Genomic DNA, 12839 nt, shown 5'->3' with positions numbered 1-12839 from the left:
TGTCGAATAACATCATACAGAAAGTTGGATTGAACTGAGACGGAAAAAATCAGCTTAAAAAGAATATTGACTTGAGCAAGAGTCAAAGTATCAGACGGAAACCGGACAAGTCTGTTCAGAAACACAGGCAAGTGAGGATAACAGAATAAGCTCAGAAGTACAAAAAATAAGAAGTACATAGAGACAGTTTACCTGGATGAAGTCGACGGTAAGGAGACACATCTTACTCGTTATCTAGAATGAGTTCTTTATGATAAAGGTATACATGTCAAGTTGATAGTAAACTCATATTTAATAAGGTCTTAGAATCTTTAAGTAACTTGAATACAGGCATGGATGTAAGTAAAAAGAGGTAGATATGGTACCAGGCGCACGATCGTGAGCCATCAAATATAGGTTCCGGAACCTATATTTAGTTAGTCGTATGGGTGACGGCAACATGTCAAGTTGTCAAAATCGTTGGACCAAATTTTAGTTTTGTCAACTATGAACGTCACACGTCTACAATCAATTTATCTTAGCATTTTGTATCAACGTCGGTACAATTCGGCGAGCCAAATTGGCGTTTGCGTCCGCACGGCCTGATTCGATCGGACAATTTAATCAGATTGGCGAAAAATTGACTCGTCTGGCTGAACACGCCTGTCAGATCTCTGACAACACTCCCAACACTCCTGTATATAAATATTAATGATCTTCTGCATATATATTTGAATCATTTTATTCATTTATTTTATGTCATAAAGTTAAACTTTAACTGTTTACAATTTACCTTATCCTGATCATTCCGTCTTACCCTTTGTAATGTAATCCTTAAATTCCGCCTACCTGCTTTACTCGTCTGGCTGAATGCGCCAGGAGCGCGATGCCATTAAAAAAAAACTCAACTGACACAATCACTGCTGTCATTTTCATCGTCGTAGTGGCATTCTGTGGTAGTGGTTAACAAGAATAGTATTCTCAAATAATCTCCTAGTATTCTAAAACGTAGTGTTCCAGCCAGTGTTCTTTGTAGTGTAGCTTTAATTCCTGTTTTAGTATATTCTATATGGATTTGAAACAATATCCTATTTCGATGGAGTCTTCAGCGTTACAGGGCACAGAGAATGTTTGCGTAAACGTTCAGCGCTGCGAGGAAGCGTGTATAACATATGAGCCCACGTCCGTGGAAGTGTCTGTGAAGATTGAGCCGCTGGATGATGTGTATGTAAAGGACGAGTCCAAACGCGAATGTGTGTACATACAAGCTGAACCATCGTACTCAGATGTGAGTGTAAAAGACGAGTCGCCCGGCGTGAGCGCGGCGACGGGGCTGTACTCCGAACACGCCGTTAAAGATGAGCTCGTGCTCGGCCCCGTGCTAGTGGAGCGGCGCGTGCGCCACGCACCAACAGGTCGGTTGTGGGATCTAACTATAATCAACACGGGGACTTTCGCTAACGCTTCAGTCAACTATGACAAATGAGGGATGGCCCGAATATGGACTTTGCCGAATACGAATATTCGAATTTGTATATTCGGTAAATATTCGGCAGTTCGAACCAAACTATTTGGCTGAATACTAACATTGAAAAATATGCCGAATACTGAATATTCGGCCCATATCTAGATCTAACTATAACTTTGACAACTGGCCTGGCCTATAGTTGTGCTGTTCTCGAGAACGAGAACATTCTCCATAAAAAACAGAGAACATTCTCGAGATCGACACAACTATAGTCTGGCCTAGTGGGTAATGACCATGCTGCCTAAGAAGCTGAAGGCCCTGGGTTTGAATCCTTGTAAGAGCATTTATTTTTGTGATGAACACAGATATTTGTTCTTGAGTCATGGGTGTTTCCTATGTGTATAAGTATGTATATATTGTCACCTAGTACCCTTAGTACCTACAAGCTTTGCTTGTTTTGGGGCTAGGTTGATCTGTGTGAGATGTCCCCTTTTATTTATTTATTTATATTTATTTATGAGTAAGTAATTATTTTAATCTGCGGGTGATTTCAGCTTTCAACACAGATATTGAAGTCAAGCAGTCACGTGAGCTTGTCCCAGAGAGCACAGACGGAGACAACCAAAGACAAGTTCTGGAACCTGGCGTAGAGGAACTTAGTAACACCAGAGTTGGGAAAGCTAAAAGGAACAAACGAGGTAAGGGATCCGTGCAGACATGTAGTATTTAATTTGTCTGTGGCAAGGCCGTCTTAAACTATGCTGGGTTCCTTTGGCAAATAAGAATTTGGGGCCCTTTTGGAAAGTAAAGAAAGCGAATTAAGTAAAGTAACATTTTTCTATGATGTTCTATTTATTATGAGTATAATCAAATATACTGTTACTGCGTGTCCTTCGGTGGCCCGTGTGCCCTTATGGTAAAGACGGTATTGGTGGTGTGATAATACTCATGCTATTGTGAGTATCGTTAGTATTGTTGATAATGCATTATGCTTAGCATGGTCATTTATTTTACTTTAATTTTTTTGTTTTAATAATATCATAAGTATCATGCATATAATTACTGTTGAGTAAGACACTCGGACAATAGTATAACTTTCGAGTGGCAGTTGTGACGCGGCCATTGCGAGAGATGGAGACAAGTGCTGACTAGCGTTGAAAATGTCGGAAAAAATCTAATGATTTTTTTCGGGAATTTATGAAATTTTCGTTTTTTATAGGATTTTTAAAGAAAAAAACCAATAAGTCATTACAATGACAATTCGTAATGACACAACTGTGACAACTGAACTGAACTGACACCGATCCAATGTCGATGGCAAAGTAAGTCTATAATCCTTCACCTACTCACCGGTACCATACAATAACCGATTGAAACCTGTTTAAATCGTTTTTTCGGAAAAAATTAAGCGGTAAATCTCATGGTTTTTTTTTCCGTATAAATCCGATTAAAAACGAGCCCTTTGGATAGAAACGGGATTTTTTCCGGAAATTGTCAACGCTAGTGCTGACGTCGGCAGCATGTCGCCGGCGCGCGTGAAGCAGGAGGCAGCGACGGACCGGTCGGAAATGCGTAAGCTCATCACTACACCTTATAAAACAAACTCCCCCGCCGCGTCTGTGTGTTTGTATATTCACGATAAACTCTAAAACTACTGATCGGATTTTCATGCGGTTTTCACCTATCAATAAAGTGATTCTTGAGGAAGGCTTAGGTGTTCATTCAAACTGTATTATAACTTCAATTTAACTGGTTTCATCTTTTTTTATTTTTTTATTTGGAGATCCAACAGCTATGACACTAACATGGAAAATTATAGTAGATACAGGAAGCCAATTATAGGAACTCACAGGTAGTAACATAATACTAAACTAACAGGTACTACTTATACTAAGGTTACGCACTATCGCAACCACATATGTGAACAAAGCCATTTCATAAAAAAAAAAAAAACAAAGCCAATACAAATTATATCTAATAAGGATAATTTGAAATTAACAAAGATACTAATTAACAAGTAACATAATGAGGTCTAAGGTAAAAAATATTAATAATACATAAAAAAAAAAAAAAAAAAATATTATACGACATTTTTACACAAATTGACTAAGCCCCACGGTAAGCTCAAGAAGGCTTGTGTTGTGGGTACTCAGACAACGATATATATAATATATAAATACTTAAATACATAGAAAACAACCATGACTCAGGAACAAATATCTGTATCATCATACAAATAAATGCCCTTACCAGGATTCGAACCCGGGACCATCGGCTTCATAGGCAGGGTCACTACCCACTAGGCCAGACCGGTCGTCAAAAGTAGGTACTACATAAGTAGGTATTCAAGAAGGCGACAACACGCTCACTCAAAAGACTCGAAATATCTCTGCACTAAATTACGTCTCCCGCTAGGGATTCTACAGACATCAAATTCTTTAGACAACTCGTTTAGGTTACGACTGGCGCGCGTTAAAAAACTATTCTGTCTGTATTTGGAAGATGCATTTTTGATTGCTATTGGGGGATGATACCTTTTGGAACGACAGGGGGTTTTGAAACACAGTTCACTTAGCAACTCAGGGCAAGCGATTACACCATTAGTAATACTTAGGAGATAGGTAATATCGGCTACTTCACGGCGTTTTTGTAAAGGGACAAGGTGATGGTGTTTATATATTTTAAGATATTTGGAAGAACTGTAGGGGTATTTCAATTTAAAGCAAAGGTGTTTTACGAATTTTTGCTGAATGCGTTCGATTCTGTCAATATATGTACGGTAGTAAGGGTTCCAGACCTGAGAGGCATATTCTAACTTACTTCTTACATAGGAACAATAAAGCACTTTAAGCGTCTTAACCTGAGTGAAGTGAATAGAATTATGAAACCTAGTGCTTTATAAGAGCCACCAATAATGCTGTTAATTTGATTATCAAAAATCAGTTTTGAATCGTGTATGACACCTAAATCTCTCTTACATGATACTTTCTGAAGAGTTTGGCCCTTTAAGGCATAGTTAGTGTCGATTAAGTTACGTTGGCGTGAGAAGGTCACTGCAAAACATTTAGAGGGATTCAAATCTAATCTGTATAATTTGTAACGGTGCGTGTAACGAAACGTTACACTATCAACCTTCATACTATTTCTGGCACCATACAAATTCTAAATTCCCTTTTTGTAATTCAAATCCCATTCCAAATTCCATTCAATGATTTTTATTTTCAGTTCAATCACATACTCTGATCGATGAACATCATTTTAATCTAACAGACTGTACTTCCCAAGTTTTCTAAACACGACCGTTTAAGTGTGATTTATATTAGTGAAACGTAAACGTAATAATCCATAAGTGCGTGCAGTTCAGTATAGTGCTCGTTTTGTGGCCCTGCACACCTTCCAGATATATATCTACATCATCACCAAGGCACATATTGTAAGTTATTTGATTTCTAACCTTCTAAGTGAATTACGAACGTGTTTTTATACATACCTATCTGTTAACACGTGACCTGTATTGTTACAGGTGCCTTTTTATTTAAATAATAAATACCCCTCATCGCTCTGGATCCTGCCTTTTCATTCCCATCATCCCCGTGAGGCTCCTCTACCTGCCCCCTCACATAATTGGCAGTAATCGTCAAGGCGTGCAAGGTCAGACTGAAGTAATATATCAGCAGCAGATTTGATCTTTAAGAAAACCTTCATGTCATCGGCGAAACAAAGAAGCTTAGAATGCAGGAGACATTTGTCAATATCATTAATAAATATATTAAAGAGCATCTATTAAACATATAAAACATTCTCAAAAACAGGTACCAGAGGATAAAATGTACATTTTTATACAAAACCTGTGGACTATTGTTGAGATCCCTTATAGGGATAAGTTCGCCTTTGTACTTCCATTACTGTAATTTATTTTTGTAAACCTGTGTTGTGTACAATAAAGTGATTACTACTACTACTACTACTACTATTGGAATTTAGTCAGCTGCATAACTACTTATTCATTTATACATTGAAGTGTTGGCCTGGTTGTCTCAATAAACACACATGTAGGCAGCATTGTAAACAATCTGTGTTGATTCATCCATATGTTTGTCTGATTTACAACTCTCATGGTAATTACAACCCTTTGTTTCAGCCCTTAGTAAGGAGGAAGCCGAATTTATGGATGAGGAGGCGCGTGTGAAGGAGGAGTGTGAGGACAGCACAGACGGGTGCGGCGTGAGCGAGGCAGCCGTGCTGGCCGGCCTGTACCACGAGCACGTGGTCAAGGACGAGCTCGTGCTGGGGCCGGAGCGCCCGCACCGCCCCACAGTCGCCCCGGTGGTGAGAGGTGTGTTGATTGTTGTTTGACTACTGTTGGAACTACTGCACAAAGCTCCTCCTGACACACACACATTAAAACTACCATAACACACACACAACAACACAGAGTCTAAATTCTGATTTGCAATGTATGAGTATTGATTTGTCTTCTTATTTTTGTTATTTGATGTTTGTTTCTTTTGACTATCATAATATGTATTATTGTATATTGATATATTGTAACAATTTATAAATTTTATAATGTAATGCTATATTATGAAAAATTAAATCTAAATCTAAAATCTATAAATATGTTTTATATTTTTCTACAATGCCTTTGTAATCAATCTCCAGCTGAATTAATTAAAAATTTCGTTTTAGATGTATAGTTGATGTATATGAATATGTTTAGATGGTACATATTGATAGTTCTAGCCAAAACAAAATATACTTTATTCTTAACAGACGTATAGCAAAGTTTAATTTTATCCTCTAGAATGGCTTGCCACGTAGATGCTAATTTTCAATTGCTGTACTCACATTGGCTAAATATTGAAAGTTCACCCTGCCATTCAAGTTTAAAGTAATGATTAATTTGGATTCGGTTTATGATGTTTTATAGCTAGAATTTTCTTCACGTTGGTTGTGGTCAATGTTGTGTGTTTCACTTGGTAGCTAGTTTACCCCCATGCTTTTAACTCGTGCTCGTTTTGAAGCATCTCAATCGTTATGTATCACCAGCATCTATTGTCAAGAATTAAGTATGAATGATAATTATTAGTTAAATTAAAGAAACTTATGTAACGCCCTGCCACTGTTACATATTTATCAGGTTGGTATTATTTTGTCGTCTTACAGCGTCCACTCTTGTCTCCTCTGCTGTGGTGTCGAGTCGGCGCCGCTCGTGCTCGGTCAGGCTGGAGCGCCTGCTGGTGGACGCGGAGCGGCGCACCTGCCGGGTCGGGCGCCGCACATACAAGCTGCACGCCACCGAGCTCGCACCCACACCCCATGTCACCACCACGGTCTATCAATGTCACCATTGCGGCAAACGGTTCAGGAGCAAGTCGGTTTTGAAGAAGCACGTACACACTCACTCGCCTTTACATAATTCAACCGTAGGGGATTATGGTTTAGAACGACATCAAATGCTACAAGGTGGCAAAAAACTGTATAAAAAAACTCACATGATTATATGCTCAGGCGAAAAGCCTTTCAGGTGTAATTACTGTGGCTACGAGAGTAGTAGAAAATCAAATTTACGGAGTCACCTGATAACTCACACAGACGAGAAGCCTTTCAGGTGTAGTCACTGTAGCTACAAGTGTAGAAGAAAAGAACAGTTACGGAGACACCTGTTGACTCACACAGACGAGAACCCTTTCAGTTGTAGTCACTGTAGCTACAAGTGTAGAAGAAAAGTATATTTACAGCGTCACCTGATGACTCACACAGACGAGAAGCCTTTCAGTTGTAGTCACTGTAGCTACAAGTGTAGAAGTAAAGAAAATTTACAGCGTCACCTGATGACTCACACAGACGAGAAGCCTTTCAGTTGTAGTCACTGCAGCTACAAGTGTAGAAGTAAAAAAAATTTACAGCGTCACCTGATGACTCACACAGACGAGAAGCCTTTCAGTTGTAGTCACTGTAGCCACAAGTGTAGAAGTAAAGCAGATCTACAGAAACACCTGATGACTCACACAGACGAGAAGCCTTTCAGTTGTAGTCACTGTAGCTACAAGTGTAGAAGTAAAGAAAATTTACAGCGTCACCTGATGATTCACAGTGACGAGAAGCCTTTCAGTTGTAGTCACTGTAGCTACAAGTGTAGAAGTAAAGCAGAGTTACAGCGTCACCTGATGACTCACACAGACGAGAAGCCTTTCAGTTGTAGTCACTGTAGCCACAAGTGTAGAAGTAAAGCAGATCTACAGAAACACCTGATGACTCACACAGACGAGAAGCCTTTCAGTTGTAGTCACTGTAGCTACAAGTGTAGAAGTAAAGAAAATTTACAGCGTCACCTGATGATTCACAGTGACGAGAAGCCTTTCAGTTGTAGTCACTGTAGCTACAAGTGTAGAAGTAAAGCAGAGTTACAGCGTCACCTGATGACTCACACAGACGAGAAGCCTTTCAGTTGTACACACTGTTCCTACAAGTGTAAAAGAAAAGCACTGTTACGGTCTCACCTGGTGACTCACACAGACGAGAAGCCTTTCAGGTGTACTCACTGCGCCTACAAGTGTAAAAGAAAAGCACAATTACAGGTTCACCTGATGACTCACAGAAACGAGAAGCCTTTCCGTTGTAGCTACTGTGACCACAAGTTTAGATTATCAGATTTACAGGCTCATGCGATGACACACGGACGAGAAGCTTTTCAGGTGTACACAGTGACCACAAGTCTAGAACAAAAGCACAGTTACGGAAACACCCGATGACTCACACAGACGAGAAGCCTTTCAGTTGTAGTCACTGTAGCTACATGTGTAGAAGTAAAGCAGATTTACAGACACCTGATGACGTGATCACTCACACAGAAGAGAAACCTTTCAGTTGCAGTCACCGTAGCTTATCTTATCTTATTGTTTTCGGGGGCTCTTGCGGATACACTTCGACCCATAGGGATCTTTTGTGCAATTACCCCCTAGAGAAGATCCGTCACCTACTCAAGAGCTTTTTCCACTATATCCATGTGTCGGATGATGGAGCTCATGGACAGTGTTTTAAAGTCCTTTGGTTCCAGATATCCTGCTCCAAAGTCCTTCATTCTTTGTCTGGCGAGGGCGTAACATTCACACATTAGGTGTTTTACTGTCTCTTCCTCTTCGCCACACATACGACAATCGGTGTTGTCAGAGTGTCCCATACTGGCCAGAATTCTTTTGACCCCGTAATGACCAGTAAACACCCCCGTTATGATATGGCTAAGCTTTTTGCTCCAACCGGAATCTACTCCTTGCAGAAAGAGCTTTGCGTGCTTTAGACCCGTCAGAGTCACTGCAGCTACAGCTACAAGTGTAGAAGAAAGAGAGATTTACAGACTCACCTGATGACTCACACAGACGAGAAGCATTACAGTTGTAGTCACTGTAGCTACGAGTGTAGAAGTAAAGCAGATTTACAAATTCACCTGATAACACACAGACGAGAATCATTTCAGTTGTAGTCACTATAGCTACAAGTGTAGAAGAAAAAGAGATTTACAGAGTCACCTGATGACTCACACGGAAGAGAAGCCTTTCAGGTGTAAACACTGTGCCTACATGTGTAAAAGAAAATCAGAATTACGGACTCACCAGATGAGAAGCCTTTCATGTGTAATGTAGCCACTGTAGATACAAGTGTAGAAGGAAATTTGGCTTACGGACTCACCTGTTGACTCACTCTGGTGAAAAACCTTTCAAGTGTAAGTACTGTGACCACAGGAGCCGTCGTAAATTCTATTCGTCGTGTTCCTATTATTGTATTACTACATGTACACTTATTGTATCATTCTTACATTTTGTTTACATTCGTCGATTAAATGCATTGAATTTATCAACTTAGTGTGTTGGCGCCTTTACATTAAATATTCTTTAACTGCATTTCAATCTGATAAATTTTACTATATTTTGTTTTCATCTTTTGAACTCAGACACCTCAGTTACTCTAGGCGCTAATGAGCGAAGTGGTCGAAAACTTAGGATCTACTCGTATTTTAAGGTTTCCAATTTAATTTCGCTTTTTTCTCTCTTTTTGTGCGAATGTGTGTGTGCGCATAAGTGCTAGTTTTGGATGGGATTCCGATTATCAGCCAAAAGATGGCGTCAGTGTGCACGAATTGTGGATTTTCACCGTTTCTCCCAAAATATTAACAGTTTCATAAGATGTGTTGATATTGGCGAAATAATAAAAAATATTACGTCCAAATCGAAACATGTTATACTCAACAGTGTCTAATCTAAATAATCAGAGAATAAAACTGCAAAATATTGCAATATCTTGCATTCACGCACACTCACATACCTAACCTAAAGTCAGTGTCTAATGTCAGTAGATTTGTAATGTTACAGTAAAGTAACCTAGAGGGCGCAGTGCAGCGCATGAATATTTTTAGGAAGAACAATTTAGAATTTAAATTCTTATTTGAGACATTGACAAGTAACTTAGAACCAACTGATACGTATTTTCAGACGTTGATTGTCATGTGCTTGTGGCACCTACAACATCCAAATCCCGACAGTGCTTAATTTTTTTTTTTGTTATTTTATAAAAAGTTTTATAGATTATATGTTTTTATTTTTATTATCAATTGAAAATGACGCAAATTATTTTACCTAAAATTACAAAAACGCTTTTAATGTTAGCTTAGTACTAACACTACTAAGTAAGCTGGCGTGTGAGTCACATTTCTGGGGAAGTAATGAGAAACAGAAAAAAACAGAATAGTGTTCTTTAACCTTTTGGCCGCCGGACCTAGTCCGTAAAGACGCTCACTCACACGCCAGAGCAAATTTTAAGTAAATATCTAATAAAAAGTTTAGGGATTGCAAATAGTGATATCGATATTTACAATTTATGGTAAAAATCTCTTCAATTTACCTTTGTTCTTATCCAGCTTTAATTTCTTTCCAAATTGCCAAAATTAAACATATGTTTTACACCCGAAAATGTTTAAAATATAGGGATTTATAATAAAAAACAACCATTAAACAATGTCGATTCAAGACGTATTATCACCGCACTAGGCTGTACGAGAAGTCTTTTATACAAGACAACGGCGCGCATGGACTGCCCGCAGTGCAGACCGACAAGGACCGTTTCCGCGCGGATTAAGTAATAATAGTCTCTAGGTCAACGGCGTAAGCGCTTGTCGGTGCGTAAACTTTATTAGCGTAACGTTAAAGCCGCGCATTATGTGTCGATAACGTCAATATACCGGAACTGTTTTGGTGAAAATTACACGTGGGTTGAATTTTCAATGAGTGAAGAAATTATTCCGGAATTAGAATCATTTATTATAATTTCAGTTTGGTATACATTAATCTACTAAACTCTTACCAAATTAACGACGACTTGTTATAAAAAAATGACACATTAATTTCGATGTTATATAGGTACCTACTTATAACAAAAAAACTAAAGTCTGATAAATAGGTACCTATGTCCATCTGTACCACTCTCGTGCGAAGCGGTCGCTGCGGTATCCCTTCCCACTACGCTATCATCTCAAAATAAAATCAATTATTTATTTTATATTTTTATTTATCTTTTCTGCAATTAGTCAACAATCCACAAGGGGAAATTTACTTGTCTGACCCTACTTTTTACAGCTAAAGAAGCTGCCTGAACTTTACATATAGTTATTATGCCTATATGTCTCTCGTTTTACGTACTCTAGTAAGTGTTACCTACTCGTTACCAACAATTGGCGATTAACAAGTGTTCAAATACTTAAATAAAAACATATTTCTGACTTTATATTTACTTTGAAAATTCCCATATCGAGTTAACATTCCTATCCCTAGTTATCTTGTATACAAGACAACGGCGACGAGAGAGATGAAAAACGTTGAAAATTGGAGCAAGTTTTTTAAATGCCTTATTATTAAAGAATGGATTTATATAGTTGTTTAAAAAGCAAATAAATGAAAAAACTAAGACCTAAAATATAATAAAATAATAATAATAATAACGCTCCGCGCACGCCTCCCAAAGGTCCGGAACACCATTGTTCCGTGATGGGAAAGACATAATAATAAAACAAGAGTGTAAAAGAAATTGCAATTGTTATTATTTTCACATTAACCGAGTGGTTGAATTTGTGTCTTGTATACAAGACGACGGCGCCAGCGTATCATTCTGTCGTTGTCTTGTATACCGGACAACGGCGGTCAAAGGGTTAAGTATACTAAGAACAATGTGGGACCCAGAATACTCCCCTGCGGAACTCCGAAAGATAATCCCAATTGGTCGCTTGTCGCTGTACCCAGTTTTAAACATTGCCTTCTATTGGTAAGGTAGCTGCGAAACCACTCTAGGCCAAGACCTAGGCTAATAAGAGTAATAAGGCTTTATAGACTTAAGTTGCAAGAGCAGCACATTCCCGAATTAGGTCACTCAGCGTCCCTTCACCCTAGGCAGGGACCACAGAGTCTGCTGTGCCAGCGCCAATGTATTTATGGCATAGACGTTTGGCGCACCTGCATCGCGACGCAATGTATGTACTGGGTGGTGATGGTAATCAGTGTGTTGGTGTCGTTTTTCAGCCTAAGGACGACTTGCCAATTGCCAAGCAGCTGCGTGCCGTGGCTTACTGGAAAGATGTCTGTGACATCTGTTCCCAGGCAAGGAAGCGGCCGTGCTGCCAAACCACTGGAGCTGATCCACAGTGACGTGTGTGGCCCGATGCAAGTCAGCACTTGGAATGGAGCCCGCTACTTGCTGACATTCACAGATGACTGCACTAGGAAAAGCTTCGGTTATCTCATGAAGAATAAGTCGGAAGTTCCCATTTTATTGATTTTAAAAATATGGTAGAGAAACATACTGGGTTGCATATTAAAATCTTACGTAGTGATTGTGGCACAGAATATAGCAATAGTCATTTGTCAAGTTTTCTTAAACGTCGTGGTATAATTCATCAAACGACTGTCCCTTACAACCCACACCAAAATGGTGTATCGGAGAGATTTATTTTAACAATTCTTTCAAAAGCTAGAGCTATGTTGCAGGAAAGTGGTTTGGATGATAATAGATTTAAAACACTATCTATGCAGTGTAATAATTAATAACCCAAATCTTTAGATTGGCGCTATTAAGAAATAATCTCAGTATTAGATGTTATTGCTTTTTATAATTTCTTTATTAATAAATAACAAAACCTTTTCAAGATGATCAGTTTGTAAAAATTGGTAACAATACCATAAGGTTGTTATAATACTCTTATATTTTTATTTTCATCTTTTTAGGGTTCCGTACCCAAAGGGTAAAACGGGACCCTATTACTAAGACTTCGCTGTCCGTCCGTCCGTCTGTCACCAGGCTGTATCTCACGAACCGTGATAGCTAGACAGTTGAAATTTTCACAGATGTA

The 12839-nt window shown here is 38.8% G+C and overlaps 2 protein-coding genes across 2 annotated transcripts in view; both read left to right on the top strand.

Annotated features, from left to right (window-relative positions):
* Nucleotides 1-936: 936 nt before the first annotated feature.
* LOC134802341 (gastrula zinc finger protein XlCGF58.1-like) overlaps nt 937-12839 on the top strand; it is a 45786-nt gene continuing 33883 nt past the window's right edge. Inside the window, exons 1-2 of the mRNA XM_063774953.1 lie at nt 937-1394; nt 2002-2145. Coding sequence (XP_063631023.1) covers nt 1049-1394; nt 2002-2145 — 490 coding nt within the window. The 5' untranslated portion in view covers nt 937-1048. The remainder of the gene's footprint in view (nt 1395-2001; nt 2146-12839) is intronic.
* LOC134802070 (gastrula zinc finger protein XlCGF57.1-like) lies at nt 2968-9301 on the top strand. Its single transcript, XM_063774663.1, has 3 exons — nt 2968-3019; nt 5589-5783; nt 6614-9301. Exons 1-3 carry the CDS (start codon nt 2968-2970, stop codon nt 8200-8202), a joined length of 1836 nt encoding a protein of 611 aa, XP_063630733.1. The 3' UTR covers nt 8203-9301.

The sequence above is a fragment of the Cydia splendana genome, chromosome 24, assembly GCF_910591565.1.
Source record: "Cydia splendana chromosome 24, ilCydSple1.2, whole genome shotgun sequence".
NCBI classification, from domain to species: domain Eukaryota; kingdom Metazoa; phylum Arthropoda; class Insecta; order Lepidoptera; family Tortricidae; genus Cydia; species Cydia splendana.
Note: the sequence above shows the minus strand (reverse complement) of the source record. Positions and strands in the feature narration are given on the sequence as shown.